General features: G+C 47.7%; 1 protein-coding gene across 1 annotated transcript in view; it reads right to left on the reverse strand.

Moving 5' to 3' along the window:
- Positions 1–18,196, reverse strand: part of UBE2QL1 (ubiquitin conjugating enzyme E2 QL1) — a 33,789-nt gene extending 15,593 nt beyond the window's left edge. The window contains exon 1 of the mRNA XM_070411962.1: positions 16,926–18,196. Within this exon, the coding sequence (XP_070268063.1) occupies positions 16,926–17,696 (771 nt within the window). The 5' untranslated portion in view covers positions 17,697–18,196. The remainder of the gene's footprint in view (positions 1–16,925) is intronic.
- Positions 18,197–19,005: the final 809 nt, after the last annotated feature.

Genomic DNA, 19,005 nt, shown 5'->3' on the forward strand with positions numbered 1-19,005 from the left:
GAATAAAAACTCTATACTACTCTGATTTGACTAACCATGAAATGGAATTAGAATAAAATGTACTAACAAAATGATAAAAGGCACTCACATACTAATGATTTCCTTATTAGCATATTGCAGGCATCAGAAGTTCCAGTTCCAGCTTGTACAAGAAATGGCCTTGACCATGACATCAGGGGATGAGGATCACCCAACTGCAGGAATTTGGCTAACACTGACCAATTCCAGTATGCTGACATTAAAGACCATATTGGGACCAGCAAGGACACTGTCTGCATATCCATAGCTCCTCCCTCTGATCTCTCTGTTCTGCTTTAACTTTCCCTCCCTATAAAAACCCCTGCCTGCACTGAGATGATAGATGGGCTTTGTGACAAGAGTCCCCCATCTTCTCAGGTTCCTTGCACTTGAATAAACCTTTTTCCTTTTAACCAGCACCTGTCTCATGAGTTGGCTTTCTTGGTGGCAGGCAGTTGAACCTTGGTTTCAGTTACAGAGAGTTATTCGCCCTGTGAGGAACATCCAGCCCAGCTGGGTTGACAGACACGGCACAGCCTCCAAGAGGAAGCACATGCCAGAGCAAGCTGAAAGCAGAGTGCTCTGGGATTGCACAGGGAGCTTGGGCAGAGGGAGTAGTAGAGGCTACAAGGAGGATGTGACCTGGAGATGGGGCTGGTGGGTGGGATTCCAATTGGGGACTTGTACTTGGGGTACTAAAGTGGCAGCTAAAATCTTCCCACAGCAGCTCACTAAAAGTCTCACCAGGACACCAGGCAGATGGACTCTTGTTTCAGTTTACAGAAGAATAAATGGGGAAGAGAGGGAATGGGCAGACCTGCTGCTAAGACCCTGAGAGCTGATCTCCCTAGTCATAGTCAAAGCACTCACTATCTTCTGCCTCCCTACTTTCCAGGGTTCAGAGGCAGATGAGGAGGGAGTTGATAAGAGGAGCAGAGGGGGTAACAGGGAGTAGAAAGAAGAATGGGGCATAGGTGAGGATTGAAGAGCAGAGGGGAGGACAGGAAGAAGAGGAGAGAATGGGGGAGCAGAGAGGATGATGAAGAGCAAAATAATCAGGGTTAGAAGGGATGACAGGGAGAAGAGGGGAGGATGAGGAGCAGAGGTGAAGAAGGGGGAAAAGAGAAGAGGATGGGGAGTAGAGGTGTCGTCGCATAGCAGAGAGGAGGATAGAGGGCAGAAGGGAGGACAGGGGGCAGAGGGGGGATGGAGGGCAGAGGGGAAGATGGGGAGCAGAGGGGAGAATGGGGAGTGGAAGGAAGGCTACTTCAGGGCCTGAATAACAGAGGGAAGCAGCTGGTAGTGAGCAGGAAGGTGATAAACACATACATAGAAAAGACAAAGTGTATTAGGTAAATGCTCTGCACAGGGGAAAAAAGAAAGATTTGAAAATGGAAAAAAGATTCAAGATTCCACATTCACTGAAGTTAAATACGGGTTAAAGTGCAAGCATGAGTGTAGATTCATGCTATAGTCTTGGAACTGGTGTTAGGTTCCTGCAGTGATTCTCAAGCAGGAAGTGAGCTGGGGTGGTCCTCCAGGTGTGGCCTCCATCCTCACCCTGACACTGAGCTGCTGTGTCCTGGGTCCTGAGGGGCATGACAGGCATCCCAGAGTACCCCACAAAGTGCTTGTTATAGGGACAGTGCAGCATCTCCCATGGGCTCCACTGTCCACTTCCAGGACACTGGAAGCAGGTTGTGAGATAGCAACTTGGAGAGTTATATTTTGCCTATTTCCTGGTTTCCTGTTACAAAATTAATGTATTCCCTCTATGCAGACACAATCAAATTATTGTCTGCCAATTCACTGTATCTAAGAAAACTAGAAAAGCAGTTACTTTTAAAAAGTGCCTGATTCTGGCGACCTCCCCCATAAGTCACACATGAGGTTGATATTATTAACCCATCCAAGGTGAGACGTCATTAGCACAGGACCAGTGGCCCTACAGAACTCTGAATCCCACTGACTGCACCTGCTTAAAATGCCCAGAGCAGAAAACAACAGCTGCACCCAAGTCAAAAGGAATCTCTATTTCCCAAACATTGTCAAGGCATTTAAAATCTGACTGGGGGATGCCTGAGGAGGTGTGTGTGTACTTAGGGCAATGAGCCCACAGGTGACATCAGGATAAAGGGGACCTTTCCAGACCTGCCTGCACCAGCTCTGAGCCTCGCTATTTGCTCTCTGACCTCATAACTGTTCCAGTCCAGCTCTAACTCAGAAGGGCAGCCAGAAGTGGCCAAGAACCCACACACATGCAACACTAAAATCAGCTACGTCTGATAGAGACCTTCAGTACCTTACAAGCAAGCCAACCAACGGAATGTGGGTGCTGAAAAGTTCCACAGGAGCTAACTGGGAGCTGGTTCTCTGTTCTTTTCCATTGATGAGATGACTCACCACCCTGACTTTGGGATTTTTGTCTCCTGCAGGATTTTAGATCTTTTGTAGCTTCTTTGTTCCTATTACAGAACTTAAAACCACAATATTTTGGGAAGAGAATTTACTCTGAATGGCAAGGGAATGCCAAATGTTATCATGGCTCAATAAAACACATAAATATCTGGGTTTACTGGCAAATGTGTGCAGTATGTCTACTCTTCCCAACTCTGCTTAATTATGTGATTGTACAAAAATGAAAAAAAAAAAGTTTAGAATATTCTGGAACAAAAATTCCACTTTAAAATCACAACACAAATGTTAAGCCTGATTGGGTTTTGAGGGATTTCAGATCAATATTCAGCTCCTGGTTCCTTGTGGCCTGATTGCAGTCCCAGGTCCATGGAGTGTGGGAGGAGGTATCAGCCACACACAACTTTTGCAGTCGATGGCAGAGTGAAAAAATGAAGGGTGTCCCATCCAAGGTCCTGCACTGAGGAAATGCTATGCTTCTCTCCATCTTTTCAAGGGGCTCTTTCTTCTCCCTTCCAGTCACTATCAAACCCATGTTCTCTCCCCAGACCTCCTCTAGAATCGCTGTATTATAAATTTAACATATGGTGTATGTTCAAGGTTTCCAAGAATAAAAGTTTTAAAGGATTTACTCACCCAATCTCAGAGTGAAACCTTGTAGAATATTCTGAAGTATTTTAAAAATGCTACCTACTGGTAAATAGTGTGACTTACTGACTTAGAAGACTACTTGAAAGTAGTGAAATGAACGAGACTGGCAGGAGATGAAAAAATTGAAGATTGTGGACAAGGTACCAATAGTCATGGTAATTATGTAAAGAAAAATAACATAAGATAGAAAATGTTAAGTAGAAAATAATAGGTGATTTAGAGATTCATAGTTTCAAAAGGTAAGATTACCTATGAAAAATTCTTTTATCACTCACTCAAATTATGCTTGACTTATAAGCCTAGTTAATATCACTGCATTATTCTCCTTAAGACCAAACAAATGACAAAATAGCATTCTTTCACTGTAGGTTTAGAAGCAAAAAATGTCAGAAGCATTTCCTTGTGGCCAAGATCTTGAAACTGACAGTCAACAGTAAACATGTGTAGGCATTAGACCACAGACTCTAGAAATATAGGTATAGTCTTCAATTAAATGTTTTAATTGCTTTGGTTGTCAAATAGCTTATAGTCAAAGACTAAGAAAGTATATTGGTCATGTCCTGAAGGCCTACCTATAACCCAAGTTCCAAAAGTATTTAAAAGTACACTTTGCTTGAGATAATAGAAAAATGAAGCCACTTAAGCACAAAGCAACAACAGTTTAAACAATAACAGTGGTCACAAGATGTTTAGTCTCTGCCTTCGGCTTTAAAGATAACATCACTGATACACAATCATGAGATGTTTTGCAGAATCCTGGTTCCTCAGCCCAGTTAGATCACCGACCACAGTGATGAAGGCTCCAGACAAGATGATGTCAGGAACTGAATTAATCGTACTAAGGAAAACCACTGAAGCTTACACAAGAACTAACCAGTCAGCATCACCTGAGACCCTAATCCCTAACCCTCAATCTTTGCCTTTGAAAACCTTTGATTAAAAACCATCAGGAGTTCAGGTTTTAAGGAATAGCTTCCTGTTCTCCTGGCTTGGTGCCTTGCCAATTAACTGCTTTAATTTCTCCACTGCAAAACTCGGTGTCCAGTGTTTGGCTCTGCTGCACGTCAGGTGGTCAGACCCTCTTCAGTTTGGTAGCCTTCTTAACATTTCCCTCAATGTTTTGGGGGCAACTTAATTTAGTGGTACAGTGTGGAAGTTTCCATCAAATCTATGGAGACCATCCACAGGAATTTGGATAAGGAGTATTCTGACCTGAATGCAAGCTGAGCAAGGGCCATCTCTTACTTCCTGAATCCTGTAACATGCTCACTCTGCCCAGCCCTTCGTGGTGGACCATCCGCTCTCTACTTAATGGTCCCTCAGACTTGGGTATTTGACAACTGCTTGCTGATGCTACAACATGAGACAATATAGAGGGAAGAAGATGCCCCTGGGAGATGATCTCAGTCCCTCAATCCTTCTGGAGACGTCGTGGTCTGGTTCAATAATATTACTGGCAGGAACTCGAGAAGCAGACACTTGCCTCGTCCCCCGTGTGCAAGCCTCCTTGTTCTGCATGCCCGCACGCCTCCCTGTCTTGGGCCTCCAGAAAGTCATGCATGTGGAAGTGCTTTGTGAATGCAAGCTTTGCTCTGGAATGGGGGTCTGACTTGTTCTCGCCAGCCTGTTCAGTCCCAGGCCCCTTGCTGGCACCTGCTGGTAGAATCCTCTCTCCTTTCTCCAACCCAGACCCAAGCCTCTTAGGTCTGCTTGCTGGCCGTGTCCTTCATACACTTCCTCCCACATTCGGGTTTTCAGTCCTGGGCCTCGGGTGTCTTTCCTGGTTGGGTGCTGACCAAGACCACGTTCTGAACTCCCGGAAGGTTTTCTGGCCACAGTCGTCGTGGGACCATCGATCACCTTTTTAACAGATCTGAAAGGGTTAAATGATAGTCACCTGCCCTTGTGTAGTCTACTGGCCCCTCAAAGGCAATACAGTCAGGTGCTGACTAACAGAGCCTGCTGGGTTCATCCTTTCCAACTCAGCCCACTCACTTATCAAAAGGGAGAACCGGCAGCCTTGGAAACTCCAAATGGTGTGTGGTTGGGGCCAAGGTGTGGCTTGAGGGCCTTCAATATTTCTCTTTGGATTGGGCAACTGAAATGATCTCAACCATAAGGTTCGATGACAGCTAAGTAATTAGCTTGCAGGAAAGAGACACAAATAACTATGAAAAACAACCTGAGCAATGCTGGATAGATCTGTTTCTATTTGGTGACTATGATGCTGAAAACATTACAAACCTAAAGCAGTAGTTATGGCAACACCACCCAGGCCCATACATGGATTTAGATATTGTTATAGACTCTCTTCCACAAAGATGATAACATCCCTCCTTAGAATGATCTGCACAGCAGGCGGAGAAACAATGGGGACAGGATGCTTCATGCCCCAATGATCTCAGATGCTGGATTTCAGATTTCAATATTGCTAAACTATGGGAAAATCACTGTGAATACAACAAAAACAGCATAAAAATCCCGGAGGATCAGTGAGTGGTATGCCATTTCCTCTGGTTATGAGAATGCTGTTCTACCCATTTGAGTCCTAAGACTTAGAAAAAATACTGGAGACATCTAGTCGCTCGCCTTACCCTAGATGTGGGGCCAATGTCCAGGGCCCTAATTAGCTATTAAGAGAAGGGAGGCAAGCACTGCGGTACTGGAACAGCCTATCTAACTGATAATCAAGACGGCTACTAAGTGACTAACAGGCAGGAGCATCCATAGTGTGGAGACTGAAGACGAAGAGATGGTTCACGTTCCGGGTGTGACGGAGCGGGAGGGAGTAAGATTTCATCATGCCACTCAGAATGGCGTGCAATTTAAAACTTACGAATTGTGTGTTCCTGGAATTTTCCATGTAATATTTTCAGACTGAGGTTGACTACAACCGAGAATAAGGGTGAACTACTATAACTACATTTCCTTGGCAATCCTGTGGATTTTATCTTGTGCATTTAAAAACATTATTCTGAGGAGAAGCCCACAGGTGTCCAGATGCTGGGAGGCTGCGCAGTCCTCCCCGTGGCCTTGTGGGGGCCAGACGTGGCAGGAGGGGTTCTGGGCTCTCCTGTTCCTCTCTGACTGATCTTCGAGAATAACCGACCAGAGGCCTCCTTCTCTCTTATCTATAAAAAGGCAGATGCTAGGATCCTCTTTTAAGTAAAATTACTAAAAATAAATCATCCTAATCCAATCCAGCAGTGTTCAAAGTCACTTTTTATTAGATTAGCTTTATTTATGAATTAGAATTATTTCCTTTAAGCTTTATGTAATTTTACTGGTTGACCCTACAGTTAGAGAAACTGTCTTTTATGAGCTAAGATTTTTCATAATCTACATTATAAAACTGATCAAAGGCAAAACCAGCAGGTCTGTGAGGGTTGGGATGGCAGCGATCACCCTGAGCAGCTCATCTGCATTAGATTTAGGCCATTTTCAGACTGGACACAGGTGCTTCCCCAGAGGGCCCTACACGCAGCTATGGAGGCTCTGCCTTCCAAGGCCAGGCTGGAGGGCGGCTCTGACCCCAGAGGCGAGTTCTCCCACACACATGGGCTGCAGAAGAAGCTTCCATGAGAAACAGTTCCTTGTCACAAAGTGAGATTAAAGAAATTATGATTAGCCCGGCTGGCATGGCTCAGTGGTTGAGGGTAGAACCTATGAACCAGGAGGTCATGGTTCGATTCCCGGTCAGGGCACAGGGTTGTAGGCTCGATCCCTAGTATGGGGCGTGCAGGAGGCAGCAAATCAATAATTCTCTCTCATCACTGATGTTTCTATCTTTCTCTCCTCCCTTCTCTCTGAAATCAATAAAAAATATTTTTTTAAAAAGAAGAAATTATGATTACATTAGTATTAAAGTTACATTTAAAAGCTTACAACATTAAGCTAGCTATGTTTAATTTAAGCTTGTAACAAATTCAGTTGAAATTTCTTCCATGATATTTCTACTTTTCCCTGGTTGGAAACAGAGTGAAGTAGGATGTGTCATTAACCGAGAAAGACCCCGGCACTGATAAATCCTTGAAGCAACTCATATTTATTTTGTACAATGACATCCCATTCCTGACTGGTGTCTCCTGGGAAGCAAAGTGGGTGCCCAGCTTGACACACAAAAATCTCCCTAATTCATATGTATTGGTAAGGCAAAAATAATTGTTCTAATAATTATGTCCAACTTAATGTAATAGTAATAACTGCTATTATAACCAACTAGAGGCCTGGTGCATGAATTCATGCACCAATGGGGTCCCTCAGCCTGGCCTGAGGGATCAGGTCAAAACCGGCTCTTCAACATCACCCGAGGGGTCCTGGATTGTGACAGGGTGCAGGCCAGGCCAAGGGACCCCACCGATGCATGATCGGGGCTGGGGATGGACACGGGAGGTTGGTCAGCCAGGGAGGGACCACAGGAGGGCTCCAGGGCATGTCTGGCCCATCTTGCTCAGTCCTGATCGGCTGGACCCCAGCAGCAAGTTAACCTACCAGTCAGACGTCTGCCTCCCGGTGGTTAATACACGTCATAGCGAGTGGTTGAGCAGCCTTAGCATATCATTAGCATATTATGCTTTGATTGGTTGAACGAATGACTGGACAGTTAGCATATTAGGCTTTTATTATATAGAATGTATAATCAATTCTGATATTTGGAAATGTCTGAATTTCAAGATAAAAAAATGGCAAGCACCCTCTTAACAATATTTGCCTGGGATTTTTGTTCTCCAATTCCCAAGTGAGTTGAATACATTTCAACTTTAAATGTAATCTAATCCATTGTAACATAGTTTTTTCTTATCTCTATCATCAAAGAACCCTTAAACAATATTGAGAATGCTTACCAAATGTTGTGACAGAGAATTAGTATTCATTTTACAGAAATTATATTTAAAGAAGTAATTTCTTTAATTTGAGTGATTTTACCAATGTAGCCATTATGTTCAAAAAGCATTTTTCTCGAGTTATTTTCAGAATCTTTAAAATGCCTTTCCCTTTTATGTATCGAAGAAATAAAGCAGTAATAATTATCTTTCTCCTACAGTTTGAAAGAATTAAAACATTCTTCCATTTCATATAATAGGTATAATAATTTATGGTGAGTTTGGACCATCCTAGTTGTCCAACTTTGCTGATAATTCATTACTGTGTGTTAGAGTTGATGGATACATTACCTCTTTCTTTGTGGGTGTTGTGGCAAAACCAAGAACTATCATTGCCAAATCTCCCCTAAGGTGCATCGGGACCCCTGGGAACAACCCAGCTGCCCGTGCCGCTTGGTGGGACTTGTCATTCCCACAGCTCATAGCACCAGGTGGCTCTGGCACTGGACTGCCTCGTGGCGACTCAGCTCTGCTCTTTACTAGCCATGTGCTTCGGGCATGCCTCAGTTTCCCCCTCTGTAAGATGGGAATAACAACAACGCCCATCTCATAGGCTGTTGCAAGGATTTAACCAAGTGACCCATAGAGCATTTTGCATGGCATCTGATACACGTTCACAATCTGATGTTGCATTGTGAGAGGGGTCAAAGCTAAGGGATGGGGCGTCTGCTCAGACTAGCAATCTTGAGACAGACATTTATTCGGCACACAGGGCATGTCAGGCATTATTTGAGGGGAAGGGGAAGGGGAAGTACCATTTAAACATGTAAATATAATCTAGCAGGATAAGCCTAGAAATGAAAGTCTTCCAGAAAATGCAGAGGTGGTTCAGCGGAGGGAGCCATTGCTCTATTGCAGGAGTGGTGAGGGGCTGTTTGCAGAGGGATTTGAGCATCTCGGCAGGGTTTTGAAAGATGACCAAGGGCTCCCCTGGTGTATGGGGAGAAAGCGCTTTCGGGTGGGGGCACATCTGTGAGCTAAGCAGGGGTGGAGAGAACCAGCGAGTGTGGGTATTCTATGGCTGGAAGGGGCTGGTGGGAGAAGGACCTCCGTGGGGGCCATGGCAGTAGAGGAGTGCCCCTATGGGTGGGCATCGTCGGAGGCTTGGGCTCTATGCTGTAAGAGTCATAATCACGGGTATGAGAATGCCAGGTCTGCATTTTAGAGGAACCAGGAAGGTGGCAGCAGGGAGGGTGGGAAGGGGCAGAGTGACTGGATAGGGGCAGTGTAGGAATCCAAGCAGGAGGTCACAAGTATCCACGGAGTCAGGAGTAAAGGATGGGCAGGAAAAGCTGGGCTTGACAAACATCCTAGTTTGTCAAGCATCCTAGTTAATCCTCTCCCTGACCACATCTAGGCTTGCTGGGGGGTTGGGGGGGACAACTTCTTTTGGTTCTCATGCCTTGTCCTCCTCTTTCAGTTCTTTGCCACATGATTGGTCCCAGATCTGCTTTGTCCCCTACCTTTCTCAATCTTTGGTCCTCCTGCTCATCTCAGCTTGCTTTCTCCTGGCATCTCCAAATTACCCAGCCTGGGAGATGGCCAAAAGGAGGACGGAATAACACACAGAATGGGGAAGGGTCACCCCGGAAATGCCACTGATGTGGATACAGTGCCCAAGTCACGGTAGACCCTCAGCAAATGGGTGCTGAATGAATGAATGAATGAAATGTGTGACAATGAGGAAAAAACAAACAAACCTTATCTTAGTTTGCTGACTCCCTGGTAGGAAAGTGTAGACATTATTAGAAACATTTCTGCTATTATGAGAGCTTTGTGTATTTTGAGACATGCCTGCTCTTTCCATTTATTAGCATGAAACAATGTTGAGAAAATAGGCTAACCCTCAACGGTAGAGTTAAGTCCCATCCAGCTGTCAGTAGAGGTTTCCCTCTGGGAGAGTCATACAGAAGTTTGAAGATGCTGCTGACCCCAGGTTCCCTCCTCTCCCAAAGCCCCTGTGTACACACACCCACATATATTCAACGAATGGGCAGTTACCCAAATACCAAGCAAACTGTAACTGTGAAGCTGCCTGCTGTGTCAAAGGCATATGAATGGGTTTGCATTATCCCCACGGGGTAGTCAGTTCTGTGTCAGGCACTTTATGTGTCTCTATTCACCCCCTTGTGCCTAGCAAGTGCCTGATACATGGCAGGCACCCCATACTTTGCCATGTGAATTAGCTGAATATCCATAGTTCTGGAGGGTTTGTACTCCAGTCTTCCCAGCTGTGTCTAATGAAGAGCCAGTGACCTGTCTTGAACACATGTCCTTTTGCAGGGTTCGCACCTGTTTTGCTCTATGCATACTGTCCAGGCAGGAAGGACTTGGTTTTATGATGGCAGGGCTTCAAGGGCACTCCATCAGGGTTGACAGAGGACAGTGAGTCTAATTAAGGTGGAGAGGGGAAGGTTAGGGGGGTTGATTATACCCACCACCACCTGAGGCTCCCTGCAGCAGCTGCTGTGTGAGGACACATCCCAGATGGTGGAACCGGAAATGATGAAGAATTACTGGTCCAGCATGGCTTTTTCCATCCTGGCCTCCCCGTAGAATCACAGAGGAGCTTTTCCAACAAGCCTCTACCAGGCCTTATCTTAGACCCAGGAGTCTGAATCTCTGAGGGTAGGGCCCTGGCATTGGAATGATTTAAACACTCTTCAGGGCACCTGATTTACCACCAGGCAAGAACCACTGACAGAGAGGAAAGGAGTTACACCTGTCATCCATCCTCCTTCTCCCTTCTCATTACCTTATCAACACAGCGAAAAAGTAGAATTCAGTTTTGAAATATGGCTCAAAGAGACCACTGTTAGTGGCTGCTTTAACAAATAAGTAAAATTAGCCGTCCCCAAATGATATCCGAGGCTGCTTTTCTGAATTCACACACACCTGTTCCCGGGGGTGAGAAGGGACACACTGGGTTGTGGCTCTCAGACTTTAAATGGAACTTTAACTCTGTCCATAGTGGCATTTTCCACGAAACAAACACACACAATCCCCAAACTGTGCTGTTCCTTAAAAAGAAAACAAACAAACCTCCCACACCCCTAATATAAATCAGAAGAGCAAACAGACACGCGTTACATCCTCTTCTGAGATTCTCAGAAGTCGGCAACTCAGGGCAGAGCAAGTCACTACTATTAGTAACTGTCCCACCAGCCTGGGGAGGAGCAGCGCCAGAGAGCAGAGCTGCCGGCCGCCAAGTTGGCGTGGGACTATTTTAGGATGCAGAGTCCTGTCTGTGTCCTCCCGCCTGTCCTACTTGATAGCAGAACAAGCTATTTTTTCCTCTGAACAGTCAAGCACCTGGATACCTCAAGCTGCAGAGTCATCATGGTGGGTAAATCTCTCCACTACCTACACGTGGCACAGAACAAACCACACAGTGACTCACAGAACCCCCTCAGGTCCACTCTGAGTGAACGCACACGTGTCGCCCACCTGGGATTAGCACTGTTTGCGCTCTAGGTTCTCCAACCTCCCTCTAAAGGGGAATCCATCTGTCTGTTCCAAGCTGCACTCCAGGTTGGCCCTCCTGGCCCTCTTCAGTGTGGCCCTGTGTCCACACGACTGCTGTTACTCTGCAAACCAGCACAGCCTCTAAAGCAGGGGTGGAGAACATCCAGGCCATGAAACCAGTTGGTCTGGCCCTGCCAAGGCATTAGCAGTGAGTTAATTAAATGTTTGACCAAATACAGCAGGCTAATTTTTAAGTTGATAATTTTGTATGGCCCGAGAATGATGTTATAAATATCCAAATGGCTCTTGGCAGAAAAAAGGTTCCCACTCCTGCTCTAGAGAAACAAGGGATTAAGCTGGTTAAGGAGTCCCTGTTTGGGCTCCTTAGGGGCTGCATTGGGTCCTAGCAAAATTCATGTTTGGAGTCCTATCTAGAACGTGACTGTATTTGGAGGCAATTAAGTTAAACATATTGATGAGAGTAGGCCCTAACCAATATGATCAGGGTCCTTATGAGAAGAGATTATGACACATACATGAATAGAAGGAAGAAGATGTGAAGAGAATTGAACAGCGGTTCTCAACCTGTGGTTCGCGACCCTTTGGGGGTGGAACGACCCTTTCACAGGGGTCGCCTAAGACCATCGGAAAACACATATATAATTACATATTGTTTACAGTAGCAAAATTACAGTTATGAAGTAGCAACGAAAATAATTTTATGGTTGGGGGTCACCACAACATGAGGAACTGTATTAAAGGGTCGCGGCATTAGGAAGGTTGAGAACCACTGGAATAGAAGGAAGAAGATGTGAAGCTATACAAGGAGAAGATGGTTTACATGCTAAAGAGAGGCCTGGAGATTCTCTCTCACCCTGGGAAGGAACCAGCCCTGCCGGCACCTTGAACTCAGACTTTTGCCCTCCCCTCCAGAAATGTGATACAATAAGTTTCAGTTGGTGAAGGCCCCCAGTCTGTGGAATTTTGTTCCAGCAGCCCTAGGAAACTAATACAGGGTTTTTACACATACGTCAATTATAACAGTTTAGAAGCTCATACATTTTAAGAACCCAAAGCGCTGTTCATCTTCATCATATTTTCTGATAAGACCTGGAGATATTACAGTCACAAGTAAAATGCTGTTTCTAGGCCCTGTATTTTGGAAGAAGTCTTGAAGATGACTGTGTGAGTGTGTGCGCGCGCGTGCACACATGATTCCCAGTGACACCCATGGTACAGATCCCTTTAAGGCCTACATCAGTGATACATGTTATGACCAAGGTGATCTGCAGAGCCCTTTACCTCCTCATCACATTCTGACAAGTGGCCACATCTGCCAGTTTACTTTACTCAAAAGTCTCAGAAACTGGTGGTGTCAGGCAAACGTAACTGTCCTGGCACCACTTACCAATTTTTAATTCAAACATTGAGATCTGAGGATACTTCAGTCCTGTTGTTCTCAGTCTTCTGCTGACAGCTGGCTGCACATCTGTTTTCTGTGGATAAAAAGGCTCATCATGCAGGTCACAATTCAGAGGCTACCTGGAGAACGCCAGTGCTTAGGTGGGTGGGCTTGACTCTATCATTCCTGAAGCTTTTGCTGGTGTGGGTTGATTTTCACGGCCTTGCCACTCATGGTTGGTATTAGAACATGAAGTTGTATTAATGTTACCTGACTGCGTGGAGCAGCAGTTTCCTCACCTGCACACTGACTATCGAAACAGTAGAACCAAGTGAGGTGAAACAGCCTAATTGCTTACTAAGCTGGTCCAGAACCAGGCCAAGAGCATGCAGCAGATGTTAGTGGCTGCCGCTATTATTCTGATCAATATTATCTTCATGGCAAGTCCAGTCCTGTGGTTGGCTCTGAGGGGATAGAGGAGGACTGAGGAACCATCTTTCAAGTGCCATCTGGTCCCCTGCCCCTGGCCACATCTAGCTAATTAAAAAGGGGCCACTCAGGATGTGAGCAGATGTGAAAAAGAATCCTAAGTTAGTGCTTCCTCAAGTGGCTTTTGTGAAACCTTATGCTCACACAACTGCAAGAAGAGGGTCTCGGTCCAGTCCTCCAATTATCCCAGACTTCACACCTGGAGGACAAGCCGGTGAGCTCCGGGGCACTTCCAGGCAGGGCCCTTCAATGTCAGGTTCCCAGAGTCTGTCCACTGTCGTTTCTACCTTTGGTTGCATCTGACTTTAGTTTCAAGACCAACTTCATACAGCTTTGAATGTTAAAAATCATCTATAGGAGCTGTGGACTGTCTCCTTTGGGTTCAATAAATGATAAAGGGTATAAATAATGGTCTAAAGTTTGAACACTGTGAGCAGTTCATTTTAAAAGTACAGGGCTTTTCATCCAATTATAGAAAAGCAAGAGTTACCTAAAATGTCTCTATTAGTCAAAAGAGGCTTGATGCTGGACAGCAGACAAATACACCTGCAAGTATGTCACTTTCTCCACACAGAATACAGCACACAAGAAATTCATGCTGATTTCATTGAAAGCAGCCGCAACCCATACAGCAGCACACCAGAGATTTTGATAACATGAGCCAAAGAGTCAGGTAAAGGCTTCGTGAAATGACTGAATTGATCAGATCCTGTGATAAACCCCAACTTTTATTTTGTCCACAAAAAGGTTAAGCTGATCTTTTCATATTACCAATGAAACCCTTAATATTATTTTACGATTTCCCTAAAGGTATGATACAAAATCGACTTGGTGTATCCTCCATTCAGAAAGGTAAGGTGAGCAATTGTGAAAGAGAAAAAGGAGCCTTTTCTGACTTGGTCACTTAAGAAAAAACCGAACCCCGAAAAGAAATGCCAACAGATGGAGGAATGTACTAGAATGAGTGATTCGTTCTTTTAAAGTAATTACTGGTTTGGTAGCAGTGCTGGTTCTCTTGGAATGCCTAATCAGGCATTTTCCCCAAAGCCTATTACCTTTAACTATGGAAATAATTTGGTAGCTACGGTGCTGCAATGAGCAACCTGTAGGCAGGGAATTCATAAAGGTAGGAAAGGCACAGTAATGCTCAGGTTCCTGAAACACTTTTGCACACAGAATCCTGAAACATTAATGACTTCATTTCTCCCATTCTTACATTGCATTTCTAATAGTTTATGTATATTCCACATTCCTCCCTTTTGGATATTGAAATCAGCATGGAAAAAGCAAAGAAACTGATTGGGATTTTAATAACTTTGCTGAGTTCTCACCTTCATTTCAGATATTGAATGCACTAGAATAGGTAATATAACACAATATGCTAGGTGAAGGACCTTGACTTAAATTAGGTAAGATTTTTGAAATCAATACATAAAATTTTCTTGATAACTACACTGAAGTCTCTGACTTGCAAGCTGTATGCAAGACTTTCAATTTTGATTACAACAAAAAGGGTGTGCCTATTTTAAAAGAAGTACATGGGCACCAACAGAACTATTATTCATACCATTAACGTAAACATGAAAAGCACTTAACTAAGAAGCTGTTCTTTTTAAAAAGACTTCTTTAGTTTTCATTTGAGATCTTTACCTTCCTGCATCTTTTAAAATGCAGGCTGTAGTTCAGGTGACCTCTACGATCTCTTCCAAATCTAACATGTGATTCTGTGATTCTATAAAACAAAATGATATTCCTTTTCCCCTGACCCCCAAAGTCATCTTCACTGTGAAGAATGAAAAAAAGGTAAGAGACTGCTCCAGAGAGTTCTGGTTACCAATAAATAACAAAGGCATTTCTACGAAATCTTCTCCCACATAATTTGTATAAATTCTATTTGAAAAATAAACTGAGACTCCTGAGCCACCCCTGGGGCTTGTCTCAATTCATAGGCACCTTACATCAGAGCCAGCATTGATTCAGAATGAACCTCTGACGTTAAAGAGTTAAACCCCGCTCACTTCGAGATGTCTTTCCAGACCTGCCACATCCATCCTATTCCTAACTCAAGAATTAAGTGGAACCTAAGCCCCAGAAAAGATGCACTAGCAGGATAGTTATTTGGTAACAACAGACCTCAGTCAAGAATTAAGTGCCCTTCTCCACTGGAATTAGGATGCTATTTGCTTGGTATCCCAGGGGCTCTGGCTCTAGTGAAATTGGCAGAACAAGCATTATTTGATTAGTGTGAAAGATCCTGCAGTGAAAGAGACAGAGGCAGGTGACAAGGGACTGATTGCTTCTGATACGCTGGCTGTAAAAAGACCAAATAGAGGTCATTCAAGTCTTCTAAATACAACAGTTATTCTTCATAAATCTAGAAGAAGCCCATATAAAAATATGATTTTATTAAGTAACGTTTAATATTGATTCCAGAAAACATCAACCTACTTGAATATGATGAAGAGCACCTAATGTGGGAAGATAAAGCCCTCCTGCACCTGTCTGCAGCCAGGTGGGAACATACTTCAGGAGAGTCATTCATTCTCCGCTCTCAAGTCCTCTGGGCTTTCTTTTCGGTAAAGCTGCCATCTGGTGCAATAGGTGAGAAGACTGAGGCATCAAACGTGTCCCTTATTTCAATATTTAGTGAAAAATCTTTAGCCCTGATGCAAGATTTAACTACTGAGGAAACCAAAGGAAGAAACAGGTCTGAGAAACCAAGACCTTGAACCTCTACCTCAGAGGTGAAGGTCCTGGAAGGGACAGGTACCAGGCAATTCCTTGACAAAGTCTGGCCTTGTTACTTATGGAGACACTCACACCACACCTCTGCCTCTCCCGTGAAATTTCTCAAGAGCAAAATTTTCACCTTTACACTAGCTGCTGCTCAGGAAAAGCAAGCAGAGCCAGGGGGGCAGATTCAGCAGAGGGTGTCTGGGCAGAGCGCCCCACCTGCAGGGCATCCACCTGAGAAGGTGGGGAGGAAACCGTGTGTGTGTGTGTGTGTGTGTGTGTGTGTGTGTGTGTGTGTGTGGTGGGGTGGTAAACTAGGTTGGACATCTGGATCCTGCGTTGCACATAAAGTTCCACCTTTAAGGACATTATGGGGAGGGAGAGGTGGTGAAGCGAGAGGGAGGAGAGAGAGTGGGGGAGACTGGCTGGCGAGGAGGAAAGGCAGAGAGGGAGGCGGTGATGGGGGAGGGGCTGGAGGGCTGGAAAGAGAGGAATAGATGGAGGAGTGGGGAAGAGGATAAAGGACAGAGAAGAGAGGGTAGACCTGAGGGACACCAGGGGAGGGAGTAAGAAGGAGAGGAGAAAAAGGAGAAGGCAAGAAGCGAGAAAGCAGGAGAGTGCATTCTGGAGAGACAAGAAGTGAGGAGAGCGGCGGCGGAGACAGGGTGGGGGATCAGGAGCGACCGGGTGGAAAAGTAGGGAAGGATAATAACGCTTTGGGGAAAGAAGTGGAGGCTCCAGGAAGTCCCCGGAGTCTCCCGGTTGGAGGCCCGCTCGCAATAGCAGTCCGGTCCCGCAGCGAGATGGCAGAAGGGGCCAGCTCCCTGGGTAGGATCACGGGCCGCGCGCCCCAGCCCTTCCCCGCTTACCTGGCCCTTGACCAGGCTGGCAGCAAACTGGCGCATGACGGCCTCCACCGTGTAAGCGCTGGACCAGCCGCGCGGCGTGAGCAGCTCCATGCAGATGGCGCCGCCGTCCAGCACGTAGCCGTTCTCCAGGCGCGGGCTGAGCACCCGCATGAACGGCGGCGAGAAGGGGAAGTTGTCAGGGAAGGTGAGGTTGAGCAGGATGAACTCGGTGTTGGTCTCCTTCATGTCCTGCCACAGCACCGAGTCCTTGTCCACCTGGTGCAGCTTCACGTTCCAGTCGAACAGGCTCTCGTCCACTAGCTCCACGGAGATGAAGCGGTCGCTGAGGCGCGCGATGTCCTGCAGCTCCTTCATGAGTCGCCGGCTGCGCACCTGCGTGCAGTGCTGCTGGCGCGCCACGGGCATCAGGCTGCCGCTCGCCGCCGCCGCCGCCCCCGTGGGGCCCGGCCCCGCCCTGGCGCCTGTCGCCGGCTCCCGGGGCCCCCCGCCGCCCGGCGCCCCCGCCGCCCCTGCTGCCGGCTGCGGCGGTTTGTCGCGCGGTGCCAGCTCCGGCGCGCGCTTGCCCTTGCCCTTGCCCGGCCCGGGGCTGGCGTCGCCCGAGCCCCCGGGGGGGTGCTGCTGCTTGTGGCCGCTGCTCTTGGCGCCGCCCTTGCCGCGCAGCGACGCGCTCTGCTGGCCGCCGCCGCCGCGGTGGTTGTGGTGGTGCTTGGGGTCCTCGGTGTCCCGGTTGTGCAGGCGGATGAGCCCGATTTTGCGGAGCAGCGTGGCCATTTTAGGCTCGGCGCCGGCTTGAGGCTTTACTCGGCTCCTGCTGCCGGAGCCCGAGGGCCGGGGCGCGGGGCGCGGTGGCGGGCCGACCACTCAGCGGGGCGCGGCGCGGGCCACTCCGGGCACCAGCTGCCGTGGCGCAGCGGAGCAGGCAGCAGGCGCGCTCTCCGGCCGCTGGATCGCCGCTGTCATAGGACGGGGCCCGCTCTGGCTCGGGCTCCGGCCGCCCGGGGAGCGGAGGGGAGGAGAAGGCGCGGCGTAGCTGGCTATCCCCGGGCTGGTCCCTGGGCGCAGACCCCCGGAGCCCGGGTCCGTGGTCCTTTGTGCGTGGCCGCAGCCGGGCTGGCCTGAGGTCGGAGCTCTGCGCCGGGGCGCGCAGAGTCGCTCGCAGCGCCCCGGAGGCAAAGAGGTGGCAGCGGGCACGCGTCTTGCGCGCCCGCCGGGCCGTGCCGCGCTGGCGGCTACCGCGGGGCCCCGGCCGCTGCCGCTCGCGTTGCCGCCGCCGCTGCGGCTGCTGACATTGCAGAGGCGGCTGCTCCGTCTGAGCCGAGCGCGGTGCGGCGGGGGCGGCCCTGCCGGCCGGGAGAGGGGGGGCGCGGGGCGGAGCCGCGGGCTTGCCTGCACCGAGCCTCCCCGCCCCGCCACTCTCCCGCCGCCAGTCTCCCGCGGCGACACGCACTCAGCCGCTGGGGGGAGACAGCGGCGCGCCGGGCGGGCGGGCTGTGGGCTGCGGGGTCTGGGCGCGCGAGGCCAGCCTGCTGGCAGAAGCCTGGGCGCGGGTGGGGACTAGCAGGAGAAGGGGCATGTGAGCGCGCGAATGGGATTGTCTCAGACTTCGGTCCTCCCGCCCTTACCGGGCTCGCTGCACCCCGCGGCCGGAGCCTCTGATCTCACTTAACCTCGTTAGAACAATCCGAAGGGGAAGCGGCGTGGGGCAGCATGGAAAGCAGCCTGATTACTAATTCCCTTGGACCAGATGGAGCCCGATGTCTCGCACAGCCGTCCTGAGCCTGCAGGGACCGGGACTAGGGGATCAGTGGCGGGACGCTTCCATAATGACTGATCAAAGAATAGTGACGGGGGAGAAAGGGGTGGGAATCCCGATTCCGCTCGCCCCATCAGGTCCCAAACCTCTTGAAGTCCCTAGAGCAGTGGTTCTCAACCTTCCTAATGCTGCGACCCTTTAATACAGTTTCTCATGTTGTGGTGACCCCCAACCATAAAATTATTTTCGTTGCTACTTCATAACTGTAATTTTGCTACAGTTATGAATCGTAATGTAAATATCTGATATGCAGGATGTATTTTCATT

The sequence above is a fragment of the Myotis yumanensis genome, unplaced genomic scaffold (assembly GCF_028538775.1).
Source record: "Myotis yumanensis isolate MYYU_CA2020_CCGP unplaced genomic scaffold, mMyoYum1.0.hap1 SCAF_4, whole genome shotgun sequence".
Lineage (NCBI taxonomy): Eukaryota > Metazoa > Chordata > Mammalia > Chiroptera > Vespertilionidae > Myotis > Myotis yumanensis.